We start from the raw sequence: 21,753 nt of genomic DNA, 5'->3' as shown, positions 1-21,753 counted from the left end.
ATCCCTTGAGCTCAGGAGTTTGAGACCAGTCTGGGCAACATGGTGAAACCCCGTCTCTACAAAAAAGTAGCCAGGTGTGGTGGCATGCATCTGGGGTTCCAGCTACTCGGGAGGCTGAGGTGGGAGGATCGCTTGACCTTGTGAGGTGGAGGTTGCAGTGAGCAGAAATCACAACACTGCACTCCAGCCTGGGTGACACAGTAAGACCGCCGTCTCAAAAGAAAAAAAAAATTTAAACAAGAAACACACAGGAGGCCGGGCACTTTGGGAGGCTGAGGCAGCAGATCATTTGAGGTAAGGAGTTCGCGACAAGCCTGAAGAACATGGTGAAACTTTGTCTCTACTAAAAATACAAACGAATTAGCCGGGTATGGTGTCACACACCTGTAGTCCCAGCTACTTGGGAGGCTGAGGCATGAGAATCGCTTGAACCCAGGAGGCGGAGGTTGCAGTGAGCCAAGATCACGCCACTGCACTCCAGCCTGGGTGACAAGAGCGAGACTCCCTCTCAACAACAACAACAACAAAAAAAAAAAAAGGAAAAAGAATAAAAGAAACACATGTCAAAGGAAATCCAGCATAGAGTAATTTATTGCAAAAGGAAAATAGTATTTTGAAAGTTAAGTGCAGAGTAGACAGTACACCCTGGGAGAGAGAGAGGTAGAGAGAGAGTTAGTTCAGGGAGGGCTGCTCCTAACAATGAAACAGCAAAGGCTGGCTCTAGAGAGACCCCTTTTGTGGGGGGGTCTTACACGATTATTCATAAGGGGGTGGGAGAAGTGTTACTAGTAAGCATGTTCTGGGTGGTCCTCTAGGTGCACATGCGCAGTGGGTGTACAGGCTTGTTCATACATTGCATGTTTCATTAGCATCTTAAATCTCCACCCAGGGGCGTGTTTTTTACTATGATAATGAGCAAAGGGTCAGTTTGAGGACCAGTGAAATCAAAATGCGCATGCTCCCTACAGGGGAAAGTCCCTGCTGGAGAGAGCTCAGCTTGAATGAGCTCAATTACAATGCGAATGCTGGGGCTTACTGTGTTGACTGTGCGGTCACCACGGTTGCCGCGTCTCCAGGACACGGTCACTTCCTTGACTACCTATCCCCGCCTCGCTTTCCTTTTTCTTTTTTCTCTTTTTTTGAGACAGTCTCACTCTGTGGCCAGGCTGGAGTGCAGTGGTGCGATGTCGGCTCACTGCAACCTCCGCCTCCTGGGTTCAAGCGATTCTCCTGTCTCAGCCTCCAGAGTAGCTGGGATTACAGGCGCCTGCCACCACACCCGGGTAATTTTTTTTGTATTTTTAGTTGAGACGGGGTTTCGCCATGTTGGCCAGGCTGGTCTCGAACTCCTGACCTCAGGTGATCCGCCCGCCTCGGCCTCCTAAAATGCTGGGATTACAGGCATGAGCCTCCGCGCCCGGCCGGTAAGCCTCCTCTTCTCTGCTCTCATCACCTGTACACGGGTTTTTTCCTCATGTCAACTCTGTATGGACTGGAATGTTTTCTTCAGATGTGGGTAATTTAAAGGGCGCATTTTTACAAGAAACCAAAAAAACTCGGTTTGTTCGGAGGCAAGTCTTAAATCAGGGTTCATTTTTTAATATTGATGAATCCTTCAATAATTGTATGTTTACTGCTGCCCTTCGCGAGCAAGCCTGAGAAGCGCGGGCTCGACATCCCCGCGCGCCCTCGCCACCCGCCCCCAAGGCCGGCGACGCTGGAGCACATGTCCTGCTGAGGCCCAGGACCGTGGTCGGCCGCTTTCGCACCTGCGTGGCCAGCAGAGGGCGCAGCCGGCCAGCCCCGCAGCGAAAGATCCCCGAGTGCCGCGTCAGCGATCGGGCTCCTTGCCCTTGCCGCCTGCCAGCCGCCCTGAGTCAGCAAACCACAGAGAGGCGAGGACCTCCCATTTTCCTAGACAGAACAAGTGGGCGTTGGGGGCACGGGTGAGTGGCAAGAACAACCGACCCGGAAGCGAAACGAGGGGGAACTTCCGTTCTTTGTTCTGTCCCCGGTGTGTGGCTCTGTGACAGGGTCCAACAGGGCCTGGTCTGTGTCCGGCCCCCCAAATCTGTCGTCCCTGCCCCCAGGGTGAGTCCACGCGTCCCCGGGTCTCGCGGTGAGACGGAGGCTGTGGTCGCCGGGGAAGGGGGTGGTGTCTGTGCCGCTGCGGCCCGCAGGGTCCCCCGGCCGGCCCGAAGCAGGGTTCGGGGAGGCGCCCCTCCGTTCCATGCAGCCCGTTCTCTACTCCGCTTCCCCAGGGATCCCCCTAGCCTAGCGGGACCCTGCGTAGGGGTTAGTAATGGGGCTCCGGTTCTGGTTTTGTGACTTAAACGGCGCCCCAGCTGGAGCGTTTAAAAGTTTCAGCAGAGCGGTAGGGGCGCCTCTCTCTTGAAAGCAGCTAATGACAGCGACCCTAACTTGGTGCTTCTCCCAAATGTTTTTATTTGATGTTAACACAGTTATTCGCGCCCGTGGCAGGAGAGGAAGTTTATTTTTACGCAGCTGGGTCCAAGGATCAGAGAAGTTCTGCTAAGCGTACGCAGTTAGCACGAGGGCTGGGAGTGGGTGCAGACGCCGATTCCAGGGGTAATTCTGCTGGAGCCCAGTGCATGGAGTGATACACCTGGCTCAGGTTCCGTTTTCAGTTGTATTAGATTCCTGGTTTGATCCTCTCTCCGGAAGTGGGATTGAATCCACATCGGTGTTTACACTCTGAAGGGCTTGTGTAAACTCCAGGAGAGGATAGCAGAGTGATGAACCTGAAACCGATGGACTAATTAGAGGAACTGAGCGTATTATTTTCTCCAGAAAAGACATCTGTGGAGAGTGGGCATCATTTGATTACACGTGTTTGATGGACAGTCGGGTGGAAAGAGAAGATTCTGTTATTGAAGCTCTTTTTTTAAAAAAATTAATTTTTATTTATTTTTGAGACAGTCTGTCTCTGGAGTGCAGTGGCACGATCTCGGCTTACTGCAACCTCCGCCTCCCGGTTCAAGCGCTTCTCCTGCTTCAGCTTCCCGAGTGGTTAGGACTACAGGCGCCCGCCACCACATCCGGCGAATTTTTTTGTATTTTTAGTAGAGACGGGGTTCCGCCCTTTTGGCCAGGCTGGTCTCCAACTCCTGGCCTCAAGTGATCCTCCCACCTCAGCCTCCTAAAGGTCTGGGGTTACAGGCGTGAGCCACTGCACATGGCCATTCATTGAGTTTCTGTGATGCACTAGGTCTCTGTGAGGTGAAGGTCCAAGGAGATAGATTTTCAGCGAATCACCTGAAGACTTATAATGGCTCAGCTGTGCAATAATGGCTCAGCTGTGCAATGTGGATCCCCTGCTGAAGTAGTTGGGAGCACAGTGTCTAGCAAGTTAGCTGACGGAACGTTAGAACTTTCTTACCCTGGGTGGAGGTGGACCTGAGAACCTACCATTCCCTTTCATCTCTCCACCCATGCAGCGCAAATACTAGTTGTGGTGGTGGTCTTAATTGGTATTTATTAGCATATAATAAGTATTCTCTTTTTTTTCTTTTTCTCTAAATGTCTTGATTAGAAATGAAGTTTAGGCTGGACTCGGTGGCTCATGCCTGTAATCCCAGCACTTTGGGAGGCTGAGGTGGGAGAATCACTTGAGGCCAGGAGATTGAGACCAGCCTGAGCAACATAGTGAGGCTGCATTTCTACAAAAAGAATTTTAAAAAACTCAGCCAGATGTGGCAGTGCACACCTTTAGTCCCAGCTCCTTGGGAGGCTGAGCTGGGAGGATCACTTAAACTCAGGAGTTTGAGGCTGGAGTGAGCTCAAACTCACTGCACTCCAGCCTGAGCAGCACAGTCAGACCCTGTCTCACATGGAAAAAAAAGACGTTTGCATGAATATTTTAAATTCCTTTTTTTCCCCTTAATCACACAGCATTAGCATCAACAAAAGTCAGAATTCCCGGGAACTTGAACAGAGGCTGCTAAATTCCCAGTAATTGCTCCTTTGGCCTTCTAGGGACTGACTTCAAAGAAGGAAGGAAAGAATCAGGCAGGTAAAGCTTTCCGTGTCTTGTTCTCACTGCCAGGCCATCTATCTCGGTCCCCACGGGCAGCACCAGGGAGTGAGGCTGGCAGCAGAGCAGGGGAAGGGCCCCGTCTGGACCTGAAGCCATGGGGGCACAATGGAGAGTTTTCTTTCTGTGAGAAACGCTGTTTACTGATCTGGACACTGGGTGCTTGTTCTCAACAATATGCCTTTGAGTTCCAGCTTCACTTAACCCAGCTGTGAGAGGGAGCGTTGCCTTTTTCTCTGGAGTCAGACCTTTGACCTGCCTTTCTAGGAGTTTGTACTGAAAGCTGACTTGTTGAGGGCGTCAGCTCATAAATAGCTCCGGAGATTGTAAAGGTGGTTGATAAGAGGATATGATGGTTGGCTCTGAGACACCGTTGAAGGGACCCTGCTGGGAGGGCGATGGTGGCAAGAAGGTGTGTCACCTTGATTGCCAGTGGCCTGGCTTGTGCCTGAGTCAGTGCTTTCCACTGTGTAAGAGCTCTGGTATTGGACATTCTATATCCCCTGCTACCTGAAGACCAGAGTTGTCCAAACTTGCAACTGACTTTCAAACAGGACCCCTCTTCCTTTGTTCTTTTTTTTCTTTTATTATCTCAAACATTCTGTTATCCATTCCTCTTCCTTTGATGCCTTATGTGAGTGTAACAGTCTGTAATTATGAAGCACATACTTTTTGCATTCCTGATTTTTTTACTCCTTGCAGTAGTGAGTGGCAATAGAGTTAGCACTCAGCAAACATTTGCTATGTGAGCAAATGAGTAAAGAGATAATGAGAGGTAGATCAAATTCAGGGTTTGTTTGTTTGTTTGTTTTGTTTTGTTTGAGACGGAGTCTCACTGTTGCCCAGGCTGGAGTACAATGGCACGATCTCGGGTCACTGCCACCTCTGCCTCCTGGATTCAAGCGATTCTCCTGCCTCAGCCTCCCAAGTAGCTGGGATTACAGGCACATGTAACACCATGCCCAGCTAATTTTTGTATTTTTTCTTTTCTTTTTCTTTCTTTCTCTTTTTTTTTTTGAGGCAGAGTCTCTGTCTGTTGCCCAGACTGGAGTGCGGTGGTGTGATCTTGGCTCACCGCAACCTCCACCTCCTGGGATCAAGTGATTCTCCTGCCTCAGCTTCCCAAGTAGCTGGGATTATAGGCACACACCACCATGCCCAGCTAATTTTTTGTATTTTTAGTAGAGACAGGGTTTCATCATCCTGGCCAGGCTGGTCTCGAACTCCTGACCTCATGATTTGCCTGCCTCGGCCTCCCAAAGTGCTAAGATTACAGGCATGAGCCACTGTGCCCAGCCTGGGAGTAGTCTTTTTATGCCAGTGAATGTATATACTCGCTCCTGCATTTTGTTATAAATATTACTCAAAGTGATGGGGGCAGCCAAAGGTGGGATATTGTTGAGGAACTTGGGCCCTTTTTGTGGTCCTTGTGATAGTCTCATTTCAGGGAGTATGTTTACCAGGATCTAAAAGACTAGTCTGAGGCTGGGCATGGTGGCTCACACCTGTAATCCTAGCACTTGGGGAGGCTGGGGTGGGCGGATCACCTGAGATCAGGAGTTCGAGACCAGCCTGGCCGACATGGTGAAATCCCATCTCTACTAAAAATACAAAAATTAGCCAGGCATGGTGGTGCGTGCCTGTAATCCCAACTACTTGGGAGGCTGAGGCAGGAGAATTGCTTGGACCCGGGAGGCAGAGGTGGCAGTGAGACGAGATTGCACCATTGCACTCCAGCCTGGGTGACAAGAGTGAAATTCCATCTTAAAAAAAATAAAGAAAATGAAAAAATACCAGGCGCGATGGCTCACGCCTGTAATCCCAGCTCTCAGGGAGGCAACAGGTGGAGGATAGCTTGAGCCCAGGAGTTCGAGACCTGCCTGGGCAATATAGCGAGACCCTGTTCTCCACAAAAAGGAAAAAAAAAAAAAATTAAAAAATTAAAGAAAATAAAAGACTAGTCCCAGTTGCCACATTTCTTCTCACTGTTCCTGGGTACTCACTGAAATACTAGCTCCCATCTTTCTGTATTCAGGAGGTTGTTTTGAATTATCTTTGAACCTTGAACTTTTGCTTCTGCAGTGCTTCCTCATTCTCTTTTAAAACCCACTTCCCGCTGAGTCTGCACCCAGGAGACCAGAGAGCACCTTGCCCTTCCATGGAAACTCAGGCCGATCTCGTATCTCAGGAACCTCAGGCCCTGCTTGACAGTGGTGAGGAATAAGGACTCATTCATTCTATTACTCAGTCATTCCGCAATCATCCATTGAAATCACTCATTTACTAGGTACTAGGCTAACTACTAGAATCCAGATGTGAATAAGACACACTCTTTGCCATTCAGTAACTCACAGCCTAGTGGGGAAGCTGACCGAACAGTAATCAATGACAGCTTGATAGGTTTGATAATTGAGGCAGATTTTTTTTTTTTTTTGAGATGGAGTCTTGCTCTGTTGCTCAGGCTAGAGTGCAGTGGCACAATCTTGGCTCACTGCAACCTCTGCCTCCTGGGTTCAAGTGATTCTCCTGCGTCAGCCTCCCATGTAGCTGGGACTACAGGCGCCCGCCGCCATGCCTGGCTAATTTTTGTAGAGATGGGGTTTTGCCATGTTGGTCAGGCTGGTCTTAAACTCCTGACCTCAGTGCCCACCTCGGCCTCCCAAAGCATTGAAATTACAGGCGTGACCCACCGCGCCTGGCCACTGAGGCAGTTTTGAGGAGTTGTGAGAACCTCACGCGAGATTAATGAAACCGTGTCAATCATTCCATTTCTCGGGCATTCTATGCAGCCGACTTCATAGGCATAGTTTCTGCTTTTTAGGAGCATGCTTTTAGAGGAAGCACTTCGGAATCATTTTATGGGTCACAGACAAAAAGACAGAGTGAATAGGAAGCCACTAAAATATATTTTGCGGCCGAGCACAGTGGCTTACTCCTATAATCCCAGCACTTAGGGAGGCCGAGGTGGGCAGATCACAAGGTCAGGAAATTGAGACCATCCTGGCTAACACAGTGAAACCCCATCTCTACTAAAAATATAAAAAATTAGCCGGGCATGGTGGCACGCGCCTGTAGTCCCAGCTACTCCAGAGGCTGAGGCAGGAGAATTGCTTGAACCCGGGAGGTGGAGGTTGCAGTGGGCCGAGATCACACCACTGCACTCCAGCCTGGGCGACAGAGTGAGATGCCATCTCAAAAAAAAAGAAAAGAATTGCAGAAAAAGGTAAGAGATCCAACACAGAAACAGGGAACATTTTTCGTGTACAGATTTGATCTGGGGTGGAGAGAAAGGAGCTGTGGGCATTGTGTTTCCAGTCAGGGCTGGGGTGAAGCTGCTGGTTTTTCTCTGGTCTAAGAACTTCATGCTGGGTGCAGTGGCACACGCTTGTAATCCCAGCTACTTGGGAGGCTGAGGCGGGAGGATCACTTGAGCCCAGGAGTTTGAGACCAGCCTGGACAACATAGCAAAACCCACCTCAAAAAAAAAAAAAATAGAACTTCATGCAAGAGTGGGATCATATGTTTCTGGCCAAGCTTGGGTGAATGGACAAGAATGCAGTAGTCACTAAGATAGGACTGGGCGGTTTCATTGAGAGAAGAGTGACTGGAGAGAAGAGGGGACCTGGGGCAGACTGGAGACCAAGAATGACCAGGCCTGTGGCCATCTGCTCAGGCAGGATGGACCCGCTCTGAGTTTGCCTTTGCTGGACACACTTTAGCTAGCTGCAGAGGAAGCAAACTTAGAAATGTGAGAGAGAGGGTCCTGTGTTGTCCCAGGACCCCGGGAGCTTTCTGTGGGTTGGGAAGTCAGCAGGTTGGGAGGTCACAGAGCAGATGGACTCATTCCTGGGCCCTTTTATTGCCCTTCAGCTCTTCCTTCAAAAGTTCCTGCCTTTTCCGACAAGGACAGCCTGGGGGATGAGATGTTGGCGGCTGCACTCCTAAAGGCCAAGTCCCAGGTGAGCTGTGGTTCCCTTCATCCTTTTCCTTTCAATTTTCTGTGCAATGACATCCCATTCAGAGCTTTAAACTCTGATCTCCTCCATCAGGCCCATGGTTCTGTCCTGCCGAATCATGGACCCTCACCTTCCATCTTGGACTCCTGTCTCTCTTCCTCCACCCTGTCCTCCTTTCCTCCCTTCCCAAATGTGCATTTTTCACCCCATCCTCAGTGATTTTTTTGGTGCCGCCATTCACATTCCTCACCGTGAAATTGCATGCCAGCACGTGTTGTTTCAGGAGCTGGTAACCTTTGAGGATGTAGCTGTGTACTTCATCCGGAAGGAGTGGAAGCGTTTGGAACCTGCTCAGAGGGACCTCTATAGAGATGTGATGCTGGAGAATTACGGGAACGTGTTCTCACTGGGTAAGGAGTTATGCCTTGTCAACAAAACTCGCTGGTGTTTCTTTGCTTCTTTGTTTGCTAGTAACAATGTAGTCACTGAAAAGAGCTGACTGTTTCAGCAGATTTTTTTTTTGAGGTGCAATGGCACAATCTTTACTCAGTGCAACATCCAACTCCCAGATTCAAGCGTTCCCAGGTTCTCACCTCTGCCTCCCAAGTAGCTAGGACTACAGGCACGCACCACCACACCGGGCTAATTTTTGTATTTTGTTTTGTTTTGTTTTGTTTTGTTTTAGTAGAGACGGGGTTTCACCATGTTGGCCAGGCTGGTCTCAAACTTCTGACCTCAAGTGATCCACCCGTCTTGGCCTCCCAAAGTGCTGGGATTATAGGCATGAGCCACCACACCTGGCCTAGGTAAGGATTGACTTAGTCTTAGAAAACTGTAAGAACAATAATCTTAACTCATTTATACAGCAGTTTGCAACTTATAAAGAGTTCTCATATATATTCTTTCATTTAATCTTCACAGTAACACACTAATTGAGGCAGCTAGTATTATTCCTCATTTTAAAGGTAGGGAAAGTGAAAGTAGTCCAGGCGAGGTGGCTCACACCTGTAATCCCAACACTCTGAGAGGCCGAGGCAGGAGGATCACTTGAGGTCAAGAGTTCAAGACCAGCTTGGGCAACATGGCGAGACCCTGTCTCTACCAAATATCCAAAAAATTAGCCAGGCATGGTGGCACATGCCTGTAGTCCCAGCTACTTGGGAGGCTGAGGCTGGAAGATCACTTGAGCCTGGGAAGCCGAGGTTGCAGTGAGCCGAGATGGCACCACTGCAGTCCAGCCTGGGTGACACAGAGAGACCCTGTCTCAAAAAATAAATAAGTAAATAAAGTGGAGGTGAGAGTAGAGGTCTCAATGTCTTGTGCATGCATGGTCATCAATTGCGCTGATGAGTGGCAAAACTTGGGGCCCAGTCTTTAACTCCAAATCTGGTACCTTTTTTTTTTTTTTTTTTTTTTTTGAGATGGAGTTTCGCTCTTGTTGCCAGGCTGGAGTACAATAGCATGATCTCGGCTCACCGCAACCTCTGCATCCTGCGTTCAAGCGATTCTCCTGCCACAGCCTCCTGAGTAGCTGTGATGATAGGCATGCGTCACCACGCCCAGCTGATTCTGTATTTTTAGTAGAGACGGAGTTTTTCCATGTTGGTCAGGCTGGTCTTGAACTCCTGACCTCAGGTGATCCACCTGCCTCGGCCTCCCAAAGTGCTGAGATTACAGGCGTGAGCCAACGCGCCTGGCCAAATCTGGTACTTTTTCCATGTTATTCTCAGGACTTAATATATTATCCAGAGACTTTTCCGAAGGATTATCCCTGAACACATGAGGTGCTGCTCTTTGCCCATGTCTCTGTCCTCTCCTTCTCTGTTTCTCTTTTCTAACCTCTAGGGACCTGTTGCTTTGTTCAGGACCTAGTGCCCCTGCTGCTCTGTAGAAACTTAGAAAGGTTAAGAAATTAGGCCAGGTGTGGTGGCTCATGCCTGTAATCCCAGCCCTTCGGGAGACTGAGGCGGGCAGATACTGAAGTCAGGAGTTTGAGACCAGCCTGGCCAACATGTTGAAACACCATCTCTACTAAAAATACAAAAAAATTAGCTGGGGGTGGTGGCATGTGACTGTAATCCCAGCTACTTGGGAGGCTGAGACAGGAGAATTGCTTGAACCTGGGAGGTGGAGGTTGCAGTTAGCCAAGAACACGCCACTGCACTCCATCCTGGGTGATAGAGTGAGACCCTGTCTCAAAAACAAAAAAAAAGAAAGATTAATAAATTAGTTTCTTAACCTTTAGGATGTAGAATTCCTTGTCTCTCACCCCACTCTTAGTGGGCATTTTCCCGAGCAGAGCCAGGAGGTCTTCCTAACTCTCATTTGAGACCTCCCTGTACATTTCCCTTCTGTCCCCGGCAGATCTGGGGTCTGGAATTGAGCTCTGGGACTCTCAGGGTGAGCAGATAAACCTCCTTGTCCCATGTCTCTCCCCATGAGCAGAATTCCCATTTCTGAATCCTGCCACCATCTCTCTGCTAGAATGAGAGGAAGAGCCAAGGGGCCTGAGTTTAAAGGGAACTGAGAGCAGAGAGGTCCTAAGAGGTACCTGTTCAGGTGAAGGAGAAACAGCTGTTCCCGTCCCTAACACACATTACCCTGTCTTTACTTTTTAAAATATCAAGCTAAAAATGCAAACTCTCTGGACCCTTTACATTTGTCCTCTGTGCCCAGAGCTGCCTTTAGAAACTCCAAAGGAGTGAAAACAGAGACGTCAGACACTGAGATTCTTTGCATAGCCTCACGTGCGAGCATAGCCTTTTATGCATAGGGCCCAGAGGTGGACCCAGCTGTCTTGCCGTTTCCATGGGCTTGGCATTTGTGGCGTGACGACAGTCATGATTGCTCTTCTTAGGGGCCGTGGCGGCCACTAGCATCCTCTCCCTTGCTCGTTCCCGCACTGCTGCTATCTCTCCTCACCCTTCCCCCCTTTTCTCACCAACTGTCCTGTACTTGCTCTCCCTTTTTGCAGTCACTGTGTCCCCAGTTATATCCACTGCCCTGACCTCTCTAAAGGCTTTGTCACTTCATTAAGCAATATGACCTTCCTCTTCTAATATTGGTTCCCTGCCTCTCTGCCTGATCCGTCCTCCCCTCCACACACACTCGGCTTTCTCTCCACTTCTAGCTCTGTTCTCTTTGGTTTTGCTCTGCCCTGCCCCTTCCCTGTCTCCTTAGCCCGGCTATCTCATTTTGCCTTAGCTGCACACATGTGGGGCCTCTTTGTAGGCATGTGCTTTTGGCGCTGTAAGTATTCGTTACGATGATCCTGTCCTGTGATTTTCACTCTTTCTTCCCCAAGGAACAAGTGACATTTGCATTTTTTATTGTGTCAGATCATGAGACCAGGACTGAAAATGATCAAGAAATTTGTGAAGACACAAGATCACATGGGGTCCTACTGGGAAGATTTCAAAAGGATATTTCTCAGGGTCTCAAGTTTAAAGAAGCCTATGAACGAGAAGTCAGTCTGAAGAGGCCGCTGGGGAACTCCCCTGGAGAAAGATTGAACAGGAAAATGCCAGATTGTGGTCAAGTGACAGTTGAGGAGAAGCTAACCCCCAGGGGAGAAAGAAGCGAGAAATATAATGATTTTGGGAACAGCTTCACTGTGAATTCCAACCTTATCTCACATCAGAGACACTCCGTGGGAGACAGACCCCATAAGTGTGATGAATGTAGCAAGAGCTTTAATCGAACTTCAGACCTTATTCAACATCAGAGAATCCACACTGGGGAAAAGCCCTATGAATGTAATGAGTGTGGGAAGGCCTTCAGCCAGAGCTCACACCTTATTCAGCATCAGAGAATCCACACTGGGGAAAAACCTTATGAATGTAGTGATTGTGGGAAAACCTTCAGCTGTAGCTCTGCCCTCATTCTGCATCGGAGGATCCACACGGGGGAGAAACCGTATGAATGTAATGAGTGTGGGAAGACCTTCAGTTGGAGCTCCACCCTCACCCACCATCAGAGAATCCACACTGGTGAGAAACCCTACGCCTGCAATGAATGTGGGAAGGCCTTCAGCAGGAGCTCAACCCTTATTCACCATCAGAGAATCCACACTGGAGAAAAACCCTATGAATGTAATGAGTGTGGGAAAGCCTTCAGCCAGAGCTCACACCTCTATCAGCACCAGAGAATCCACACTGGAGAGAAGCCCTACGAATGTATGGAATGCGGAGGAAAGTTTACCTACAGTTCAGGCCTTATTCAGCATCAAAGAATCCACACCGGGGAGAACCCCTATGAATGTAGTGAGTGTGGGAAAGCCTTCAGGTATAGCTCGGCTCTTGTTCGCCATCAGAGAATTCACACTGGAGAGAAGCCTTTGAATGGGATGGGCATGAGCAAAAGCTCCCTCAGAGTTACAACCGAGTTAAATATCAGAGAGTCCACGTGAAAGAGCCACACACCCATTTTCCTCACTTCCCCTGAGTCTCAAGAGCTCTTGCCTTACCCTATAAATCTCAGCAGCTTAGGATGTGTCCCTTCCAACTCAGACCTTTCATTTTAGAGAATGGGGCAGATGGGGCAAATCGCTGAATTTTCCCAGAAGTTGCACCAGCCTTAGAAAGCGACAAGGCAAGCGGATGGCGTGCTGGGAATAGAAGGCAGCTCTGGGACCAGTCGCCCCATTTAGGAAAGAAGTTTGCACTAAACTGTTTTTCTCACAGCAGAGGAACCTTTCCAAAGTGGGGATGGAAGCCCAGTCGGGACAGAATTGGATGGATTCCTTTAGTTGGAATCCGTGTAGTCAGCACAGACGGCAGTGGAAAGGACGCTCTGGGTCCTGTTATTTGCTAGGGAGGGTAAAGGGAGACTATTTCAAAGCTACTGTTCCTAGTCCAGCTTTGTTTCGATAAGAAACATGCTGTTTTGTTTCATGATTTCATCAATTATGGAAATTTGGCATTGAGGGATTGTTTTATTGAGGGTAGAAGAGATTCCAGAATCATCTGTGATGATGGTGTCCTTTAGGGCTCTTGGAACAGCCAGACCATGTTTCCAAGAGAAACCTGGTGATATTGCCAGCAGACCCCCTGCCCTCCCCAGTTGTCCTGGGGCTGAATGGGCAAATCTATCCGAACAGCTAGTAACCGGCTGTGAGGGAGAGGGTCAGAAGCACTTAGCGTTGGCCTCTGAGTCCTGTCCTTGCTCGTCCTCTTCCCACTCCAATGATGAAAATGATTTTCTCTAAATGCCTGGGTAAGGATGCTTTCAAGGCGCTCACTCGGCCTGCTTGCCCTGCCCTCTCACCTCTGACACCCAGCCCCAGGAGCCAGACCACTCCTGCCTCCACCTCTGACTCCAGCAGCTGAAGATTAATGCAGATAAAGAGCAAAGCCCAAAAGGGAGAAAAAAATAAAAAAGCGAAGCCAAGAGAAGGCAGGCTGTGCCTGAGCCTGGTGGCAGAGCTCGTTGCTGGGTGAGGATGGCGCTCCCCAAGTTTTCCCAACCGACGGGATGACCTTCCATTGTGTTTTCCCAACCCTGCTCATCCTGTAGCATAAATGAAGTGCACTATTAAACAGAATAGTTTTTCAGAAGAGATTGAGTGTGGTTTTGTACAATGTTTGGACCATACATTTCAGTTAAAACAAGACATGTTGGCTGGGTGCAGTGGCTCACGCCTGTAATCCCAGCACTCTGGGAGGCCAAGGCAGGCAGATCACCTGAGGTCTGGAGTTCTAGACCAGCGTGATCAACATGGAGAAACCCCGTCTCTACTAAAAACACAAAATTAGCCGGGTGGCACATGCCTATAATCCCAGCTACTCAGGAGGCTGAGCCAGGAGAACCACTTGAACCCGGGAGGCGCAGGTTGTGGTGAGCCGAGATCACGCCATTGAACTCCAGCCTGGGCAAGAAAAGTGAAACTCCATCTCAAAAAAAAAAAAAAAAAAGACAAGACATGTTGGTGACTATAAATGGAATCTGAAAGTTGACTTAAATTTTTTTTTTTTTTTTTGAGACAGAGTCTCGCACTGTTGCCCAGGCTGGAATGCAGTGGCACCATCTTGGCTCACTGCTGCCTCTGCCTCCCGGGTTCAAGCAGTTCTCATGCCTCAGTCTCTAGAGTAGCTGGGACTACAGGTGTGCACCACCATGCCCCAGCTAATTTTTGTATTTTTAGTAGAGACGGGGTTTCACCATGTTGCCCAGGCTGGTCTTAAACTGAGCTCTAGCAATCTACTGGCCTCAGCCTCCCAAAGTGCTGGGATTATAGGCATGAGCCACCATGCCTGGCCCTAAAATTTCTTTATAGGCTAGGTGCAGTGGCTTATGCTTATAATCCCAACACTTAAATCAGCCAAGTGTGGTGGCACGTGTAATCTCAGCTACTCAGGAGACTGAGGGAGGAGAATTGCTTAAATGTGGGTGGCAGTGGTTGCGGTGAACCAAGATTGCACCATTGTACTCCAGCTTGGGCAACAGAGTGAGACTCCATCTCAAAAAAAAAATTAGCTGGGTGTGGTGGTGCACACTTGTGGTCCCAGCTACTCGGGAGGCTGAGGTGAGAGGACTGCTTGAGCCTAGGAAGTTGAGGCTGCAGTGAGCCCCTGTGATTGCACTACCGCATGATGACAGAGCAAGACAGTCTCAAAAATGAAATAAAATTACTTTATAGATTGCCATTTTTTTTTTTTTTTTTGAGATGGAGTCTCGCTCTTGTCCAGGCTGGAGTGCAGTGGACCAATCTTGGCTCACTGCAACCTCAGCCTCCCTAGTATGTGAGATTACAGGCGCCCGCTACCACGCCCAGCTATTTTTTGTATTTTTAGTAGATAACGGGGTTTCACCATGTTGGCCAGGCTGGTCTTGAACTCCTGACCTCATGATCTGCCTGCCTTGGCCTCCGAAAGTGCTGGGATTACAGGCGTGTGCCACTACGCCCAACCTATGCAAATAAATTTTAAATCTGTTCTCATGGCTGTAATCTCAGCACTTTGGGAGGCTAAGGCGGGCGTATCACGAGGTCAGGAGTTTGAGACCAGCCTGGCCAACATGGTAAAACTCTGTCTCTACTAAAAATAGAAAAATTAGGCTTGGTGGCACATGCCTGTAATCCCAGCTACTCGGGAGGCTGAGGCAGGACAATCACTTGAACCCAGGAGGCAGAGGTTGCAGTGAGCTGAGATAATGCCACTGCACTCCAGCCTGGGTGACAGAGCGAGACTGTCTCGAAGAAGAAAAAAATCTGCCCATGTCCTGATGCCTCTCCCAAGCCTCAGTCGTGGGTCTCCAGTGGACTGCAGAGCAGTTACACCTGGACTTTCTACAGTTTCATAGTATGTTTCAAACCAGATCCCACTTTCCCATTTATTGCCCCCTCTTAAAATTTCTGTAAACCTGTCAGGATCAAAATTTTGTAAGTTTTCTTTGATTATACTCCTCATCCTCCTCCATCTAACCAGCATCAAGCCTGGGCAGGTTCAGTAAAGATGGAGTGGAATGATACTGTTTTCAGAGTTGAGATTGTAGAGGAGATGGGATTTGCAAGTGATAGTAGCAGTAGCTGATACATGGCATATACTCTGTGTCAGCATTGCCTGGCTCTTTTCCAAGTGGTTTTCATGTATTAATCAGCTAGGTGCAGTGGCTCACGCCTGTAATCTCAGCACTTTGGGAGGCTGAGGCAGGAGAATCGCTTGAACTCAGGAGTTCAAGCCCAGCCTGGACAACATAGTGAGACCCAGTCTACAAAAAATAAAAATTAGCTGGGCATGGTGGCACACATCTGTAGTCCCAGCTACTCAGGAAGCTAAGATGGGAGGACTGCTTGAGCCCAGGAGCTGGAAACTACCCTAGGCAATATAATGACACCCCTGTCTCTATGAAAAGAAAAAAACAATCCAATACTTGGTGAGGAATGACGGCCTATAGTAAATGAGGTACAGCTGCTGAAATGATGAGCAGAGAAAGGGTGTCAGCAGACTCAGTGTGTGTTAAAACGAATTTCTTACATGAGACCTGAGAACCAAACACCTATGTTATTTCAGAGGGCCCAAATAGCTTCCCGTTCACTCAGACAATAAAGGATGAACTGAGGGGAGCACCAGGATTGTTCAGTGATAGCTGCCTCAGCAGGGTTAATAGGAGATTCTGCCACAGAACAGTTCCGTTGTTAATGGGATGACTGGTCAGCAGAGGCCAGGCGGTGGCACTGAGGTATCACAGGTAAAGTGGGCACAATTACCATGATGGGCAACAAGGCCAGAGTGGCAACTAGGGTGATGTTTTTTGAGATGGAGTCTCAACGCTCTGTCATCCAGGCTGGAGTGCAAGGGCACAATCTCGGCTCACTGCAACCTCTGCCTCCCAGGTTCAAGCAATTCTCCTGCCTTAGCCTCCTGAGTAGCTGGGACTACAGGCGCCTGCCACCACACCCGGCTAATTTTTGCATTTTTAGTAGAGACAGGGTCTCACCATGTTGGCCAGGCTGGTCTCAAACTCCTGATTTCAGGTGATCCACCTGCCTCAGCCTCCCAAAGTGTTGGGATTACAGGCGTGAGCCACCACACCCAGCCTATTTATTTTTTGAGACGGAGTCTCACTCTGTTGCCCAGGCTGGAGTGCAGTGGCGCGATCTCGGCTCACTGCAACCTCCACCTCCCAGGTTCATGCCATTCTCCTGCCTCAGCCTCCCGAGTAGCTGGGACTACAGGTGCCTGCCACCATGCCCAGCTAATTTTTTTTTTTTTGTATTTTTAGTAAAGACGGGGTTTCACCTTGTTAGCCAGGATGGTCTCGATCTCCTGACCTCGTGATCCACCCACCTCGCCCTCCCAAATGCTGAGATTAGAGGCATGAGTCACCACGCCCGGCCTTATTTTTGTTTAAATTAAATATGAATTTAAAAAAAAAGAGAGGATCTCACTATGTTGCCCAGGCTGGTCTCGAACTCCTGGGCTCAAATGATCCTCTGCATCGGCCTCCCAAAGTGCTGGGATTATAGGCATGAGCCACTGCGCCCAGCCCACTAGGGCGTCTTGACCCACAGGGAACTGTGGCATTGACTAATAACCCTTGGTGTTCTTAGCAAAAACTTTCAGCCAACAGGGTAAGGCTTTGATTTGTATAAACAAAAAATCCTAAGAGTTGATGAGAAGGCTGATACCAGCTCTTACAATGGGAAATTGCAATCCTTCCGCTGCTTTCCAGATCTGAGCCAGTTCTGAGATCCAGAATCCATCAACTTAAGGGGAGTTTGGGTTTCTTTGAAGACCTTCCAACTATAACACAAGTATTATGCAATAAATATTTCCCCAAAGGACCTGTGGCTGTTCACTAGAGTAACGTACTAGGAAAACAGAATGCCCAGGCCTTTTGAAGCTTTTTGATACAGGATCTAATATGACACGGATCTAAAACTTACCATTGCCCTCCAGACAGAGGTCAGCTGATAAATGGAGTCCTGGCCCAAATCCATCTCAGTGGGCCCAGTGGGAACAGACTCACCCTATGGCCATGTCCCTGAGAAGATAATTGGGATATGTTTAGCAGGGGGACAGATGCCCAGCACATTGGTTACTTAAGCTGTATCATAGGTCATAGGAAGAAGGGTCAAGTGGAAACTCCTGCACACCCTGCCCTTCCCCAGCCAATCAAAGTGGCAAGAAACAATACCACACCCTGAATGAACTGAAGTGATTATTGCTGCCCTCAAAGATGCAAAAGACACTCTGTATGGCTTCTGTAAAAAACCGACGAGTTGTGGCTGATAATGGTTGTCTGCCACAAACCCATCCACAACAGCTGTGCCGGGACAGTTCAGCATGGCCCCTGGCTCTTGGTATGCAGTTATTATCTAGTGAAAGCATTCACTTTTTTTTTTTTTTGAGGCGGAGTCTCATTCTGTCACCCAGGCTGGAGTGCAGTGGCGCAATGTCGGCTCACTGCAACCTCTGCCTCCCGGGTTCAAGCGATTCTCCCACCTCAGCCTCCCGAGTAGCTTGGACTACAGGCACCCGCCACCATGCCCAGCTAATTGTATCTTTAGTAGAGACAATGTTTCGCCATTTTGGCCAGGCTGGTCTCGAACTCCTGACCTCAGGTGATCGACCGCCTCAGCCTTCCAAAGTGCTGGGATTACAGGCGTAAGCCACTGTGCCTGACCCCCAAATCCAAATTGTCTAAAAGCTAAACCAGTAGGAACAGTTTTCTCCATCTGTAAGTATTCAATAACCAATACATCATTTGTTATAATAATAGTCCCGAGGCATTACAAGATATTATAAGTTTATTCTGAATCTCATTCAATTGTGTTCAGTGTGGCTCAATTCTTTACAAATTAGAATTCTTGAATATATGTTAAAAATTAAAGTCTTAATGTTTCTTCCTTAACTAGACTGGACACACGTCAGTTTAACTACGCAAAAGGTAATGCTGGCATGGCTTACTGGGACCCTAAGTGTGGGGAAGGGACTCTGCTCCAGTGAACTGGCGAGTGTGGAACCTCCTGACACCTTCTGAGGACCTCCTGCCTGCCGTGTTGCTGTGGAGCTCGCACTCCTCAGGCATCCCCTGATGTTGAGTGATACAAACTCTGTCATCGGAATCGATACTGCTGCAATGACAAGACTTCTTCCTGGTATTCAGATTCTAACGTTTAAAACAACGACAACAACAGGAGTGCTTGAAAGTTACGGTGCTTCTCCCTCTCCAGTGTGGACTCGCTGATGTTTGGAAAGATTGGACTTGCTACAGAAGGTCTTTCCACAGTGATGACACCAGTAGGGCTTTTCCCCGGTGTGGATTCTGTGGTGTTTATTGAAGTTGGAGCTGTGGTTGAAGGCTTTCCCACACTCCTTACACTTATATGGCTTCTCTCCAGTGTGGAGTCTCTGGTGGGAGCTCAGGCCCGCGTGCTGACTGAAGCTCTTCCCACATTCGTTACACTGATAAGGCTTCTCCCCAGTGTGGATCCGATAGTGACGAATGAGGCTGCCTTTCCCGCTGAAAGCCTTGCCACAATCTTTGCACTGATATGGCGCCTCTTCTGTGTGCATTCTCTGATGCTTAAGAAGGTCTGAGCTCTGCCCAAAAGCTTTTCCACACTTACAGTCATAGGGCCGGTCCACCAAGTGTGTTCTGTAGTGGAGGGTGAGGTTTGAGCTGTGGCTGAAAGCTTTCCCACACTTGGTGCACACGTAAGGTTTCTCCCCAGTGTGTGTTCTCCTGTGTTTGGTGAGATTTGAGCTATTACTAAAGGCTTTGCCACATTCAGCACATATATAACGTCTCTCTCCTGGGGTCGGTTTAGTAGGAACTGATTCTCTACCTTTCTTGGAGCCTGACTCTTGAAGAGGGGGTTTTGTTCCTTTTTCATTTTCAAGGTTTACGCACTGCCTCTCTAACCTGGCCTCAGGTTTATTGGCGATAATCACAGAAATTATATCCCCTTTGAGCCCCTCTGCTTCAGAAGCTTTCTGCTCATCTGCTGATTCCTCGTGCTGGGTACTCAATCTGCAATCTGAAACAATAAGCAGATTAAGGATACTTCAGTTGTTTCTTGTTCTGAGGAAGAAACTGTTACCAGAGAAATAGAACCATCACCTGAGACTGATGGATTCTGAAGGGTGACTAAATAGAGCTCAGGACAGCGCATAGATACAAGTAATTCAGCATCCAATCTAGTTTACAATATTGCATTTCTTTTTTTTTTTTGAGATGGAGTCTCCGCTGTCAGCAGGCTGGAATGCAGGTGACCTCAGCTCACTGCAACCTCCAACTCCCTGATTCAAGCGATTCTCCTGCCTCACCCTCCAGAGTAGCTGGAATTACAGGCATGTGCCACTACACCCAGCTATTTTTTGTATTTTTTTTTTAGTAGAGATGGGGTTTCAACATGTTGGCCAGGATGGTCTTGATCTCCTGACTTCGTGATCTGCCTGCCTCAGCCTCGCAGAGTGCTGGGATTACAGGCGTGAGCCATGAGGCCCGGCCTCTATACTGCACTTTCACACAAGCCCCCACCCGAAGCTATTAAGATGTGAAGAGAACATGGCTTTTTCTGCCAGAAAAACAGTTTCACATACAGAAGGCAAAATGCAGCATATGAGAGTGGTAGCCAGGCACAGCGGCTCATGCCTGTAATCCCAGCACTTTGGGAGCTGAGGCAGGAGGATGGCTTGAGTCTGGGAGTTCAAGACTAGTTTGGGCAACATAGGGAGACCCCCATTTCTACAAAAAGTTAAAATAAAAAAATTAGGCAGGCATAGTGTGCCCCTGTGGTCCCAGCTACTTGGGAGACTGAGGTAAGAGGATCACTTAAGTCTGGATGGTCAAGGCTGCAGTGAGCCATGATTGTGCTGGCCTGGGCAACAGAGTGAGACCCTATCTTTAAAAAAATATTTATTTTATTTATTTATTTTGAGACGGAGTCTCATTCTGTTGCCCAGGCTGGAGTGCAGTGGTATTATCTTGGCTCACCACAGCCTCCGCTCCTGGGTTCAAGTGATTCTCCTGACTCAGCCTCCCGAATAGCTGGGACTAGAAGCACCTGGCACCACGCCCAGCTAATTTTTGTATTTTTAATAGAGATGGGGTTTCACCATGTTGGCTAAGCTGGTCTCAAACACCTGACATCAGGTGATCCACCTGCTGGGATTACAGGCGTGAGCCACCGCGCCCAGCTTTTTTTTTTTTTTTGAGATGGGGTTTTGCTCCTGTTGTCCAGGCTGGAGTGCAATGGTTCAATCTCGGCTCACCACAACCTCTGCCTCCCAGGTTCAAGCGATTCTCCTCCCTCAGCCTCCCGAGTAGATGGGATTACAGGCATGTGCCACCATGCCCGGCTTATTTTGTATTTTTAGTAGAGACAGAGTTTCTCCATGTTCTAGACCATAGGCTGGTCTAGAACTCCTGACCTCAGGTGATCCGCCCGCCTCAGCCTCCCAAAGTGCTGGGATTACAGGCGTGAACCACCATGCCCGGCCCTTTTTTCCTTTTTTTTTAAAAAAAAAAAAAAAAAAAAGAACAGCTGAGCCTCATGCAGATTAAAAACAAGGGAGAATGATTGCTGCAGGGCCAGAGTTAAGGAAAATGACAAGGACAATTAAGGATGAGGCCGAGTGGCAAACTCACAAAAACCCATGTTCCCATAGCAGTTGAACATAAAAGCAATCAGAGGGCATTCTGACCATTTACAATCATTCCAGCCCCAGATCTGTATCAATCAGAGTGAAAGCACGTGATCTCCAGGAGAGCTTAACACTCATCATTTCACTTACACTGGCTACATCTTGTAATTTAGTTATAAAGTGACGCTCACTATTGAAATCTGATGGAACCAGTTTATCCTTTTAGAACGCCTCACCAGGCAGTCACACCTCTTCAAAGTCCACCTGGCCATCCACATCAGGGAAAAGGGGAGTAAGAGAAATTAGCTTTGAAAAATGGGCCCCCTTTGAGAACTGTTAGTCCTCTGAGGGTACGGAAGCCTGTCAGCAAGCTACCTTCCTCCAAAGCCCTTTCCCCTTCCGTAGGAACTGCCCTGACAGCTTCTTTCTCTCTGCCCAACTGTCTGTCTCCTTCCTTTGCTGACAGTGACTATCAGCTGCTTCCATGCTCACCCTTTCCTCACCATCTGCTGGGGGTCAGAGCTTCAGCAGCTAAAGTCCTTTACACGCTTCATAATTAGCAATTGCTTGCCTACACGCAGACTTCTCTTCGAGTCACTGGACAGCCATGGACTACATGTGTGGGACAGAAGTAACTTCATAAAACTTTATT

The 21,753-nt window shown here is 48.5% G+C and overlaps 3 protein-coding genes across 23 annotated transcripts in view; 1 reads left to right on the top strand and 2 right to left on the bottom strand.

Annotated features, from left to right (window-relative positions):
- COPS6 (COP9 signalosome subunit 6) overlaps nucleotides 1-17,494 on the bottom strand; it is a 25,739-nt gene extending 8,245 nt beyond the window's left edge. The window contains exon 1 of the mRNA XM_054496270.2: nucleotides 17,396-17,494. Coding sequence (XP_054352245.2) covers nucleotides 17,396-17,449 — 54 coding nt within the window. The 5' untranslated portion in view covers nucleotides 17,450-17,494. The remainder of the gene's footprint in view (nucleotides 1-17,395) is intronic.
- Nucleotides 1,146-19,436, top strand: ZNF3 (zinc finger protein 3). Of its 14 annotated transcripts, none has more exons than XM_054496261.2 (6): nucleotides 1,150-2,091; nucleotides 3,913-4,033; nucleotides 6,137-6,267; nucleotides 7,925-8,013; nucleotides 8,294-8,420; nucleotides 11,349-13,562. In XM_054496261.2, exons 3-6 carry the CDS (start codon nucleotides 6,213-6,215, stop codon nucleotides 12,416-12,418), a joined length of 1,341 nt encoding a protein of 446 aa, XP_054352236.1. In that variant the 5' UTR covers nucleotides 1,150-2,091; nucleotides 3,913-4,033; nucleotides 6,137-6,212; the 3' UTR covers nucleotides 12,419-13,562. The 14 variants fall into 14 exon arrangements, with proteins under 14 accessions (XP_063524227.1, XP_054352236.1, XP_054352243.1 ...); XM_054496269.2 differs by lacking the exon at nucleotides 11,349-13,562 and adding an exon at nucleotides 18,368-19,436 and having other exon boundaries at nucleotides 1,962-2,091; XM_063668161.1 differs by lacking the exon at nucleotides 11,349-13,562 and adding an exon at nucleotides 18,368-19,436 and having other exon boundaries at nucleotides 1,975-2,091; nucleotides 2,941-4,033.
- ZSCAN21 (zinc finger and SCAN domain containing 21) overlaps nucleotides 18,242-21,753 on the bottom strand; it is a 15,691-nt gene continuing 12,179 nt past the window's right edge. For all 8 annotated transcript variants that reach the window (XM_054496256.2, XM_054496257.2, XM_063668154.1 and 5 more), the window contains one exon: nucleotides 18,242-19,492. In XM_054496256.2, the coding sequence (XP_054352231.1) occupies nucleotides 18,663-19,492 (830 nt within the window). In that variant the 3' untranslated portion in view covers nucleotides 18,242-18,662. The remainder of the gene's footprint in view (nucleotides 19,493-21,753) is intronic.

This window comes from Pongo pygmaeus, chromosome 6 (genome assembly GCF_028885625.2).
Source record: "Pongo pygmaeus isolate AG05252 chromosome 6, NHGRI_mPonPyg2-v2.0_pri, whole genome shotgun sequence".
Taxonomy (NCBI): Eukaryota; Metazoa; Chordata; class Mammalia; order Primates; family Hominidae; genus Pongo; species Pongo pygmaeus.
This window is presented reverse-complemented; position numbering and strand designations above follow the sequence as displayed.

Excerpts from the sequence above, each read along its gene's own strand:
- ZNF3 (XM_063668157.1), top strand. The coding sequence starts at position 6,213 with ATGGAAACTCAGGCCGATCTCGTATCTCAGGAACCTCAGGCCCTGCTT. Across the intron at positions 8,014-8,293 it reads TCCTAAAGGCCAAGTCCCAG|GAGCTGGTAACCTTTGAGGA; the intron begins GTGAGCTGTGGT and ends GTGTTGTTTCAG. Across the intron at positions 8,421-11,348 it reads CGGGAACGTGTTCTCACTGG|ATCATGAGACCAGGACTGAA; the intron begins GTAAGGAGTTAT and ends TTATTGTGTCAG.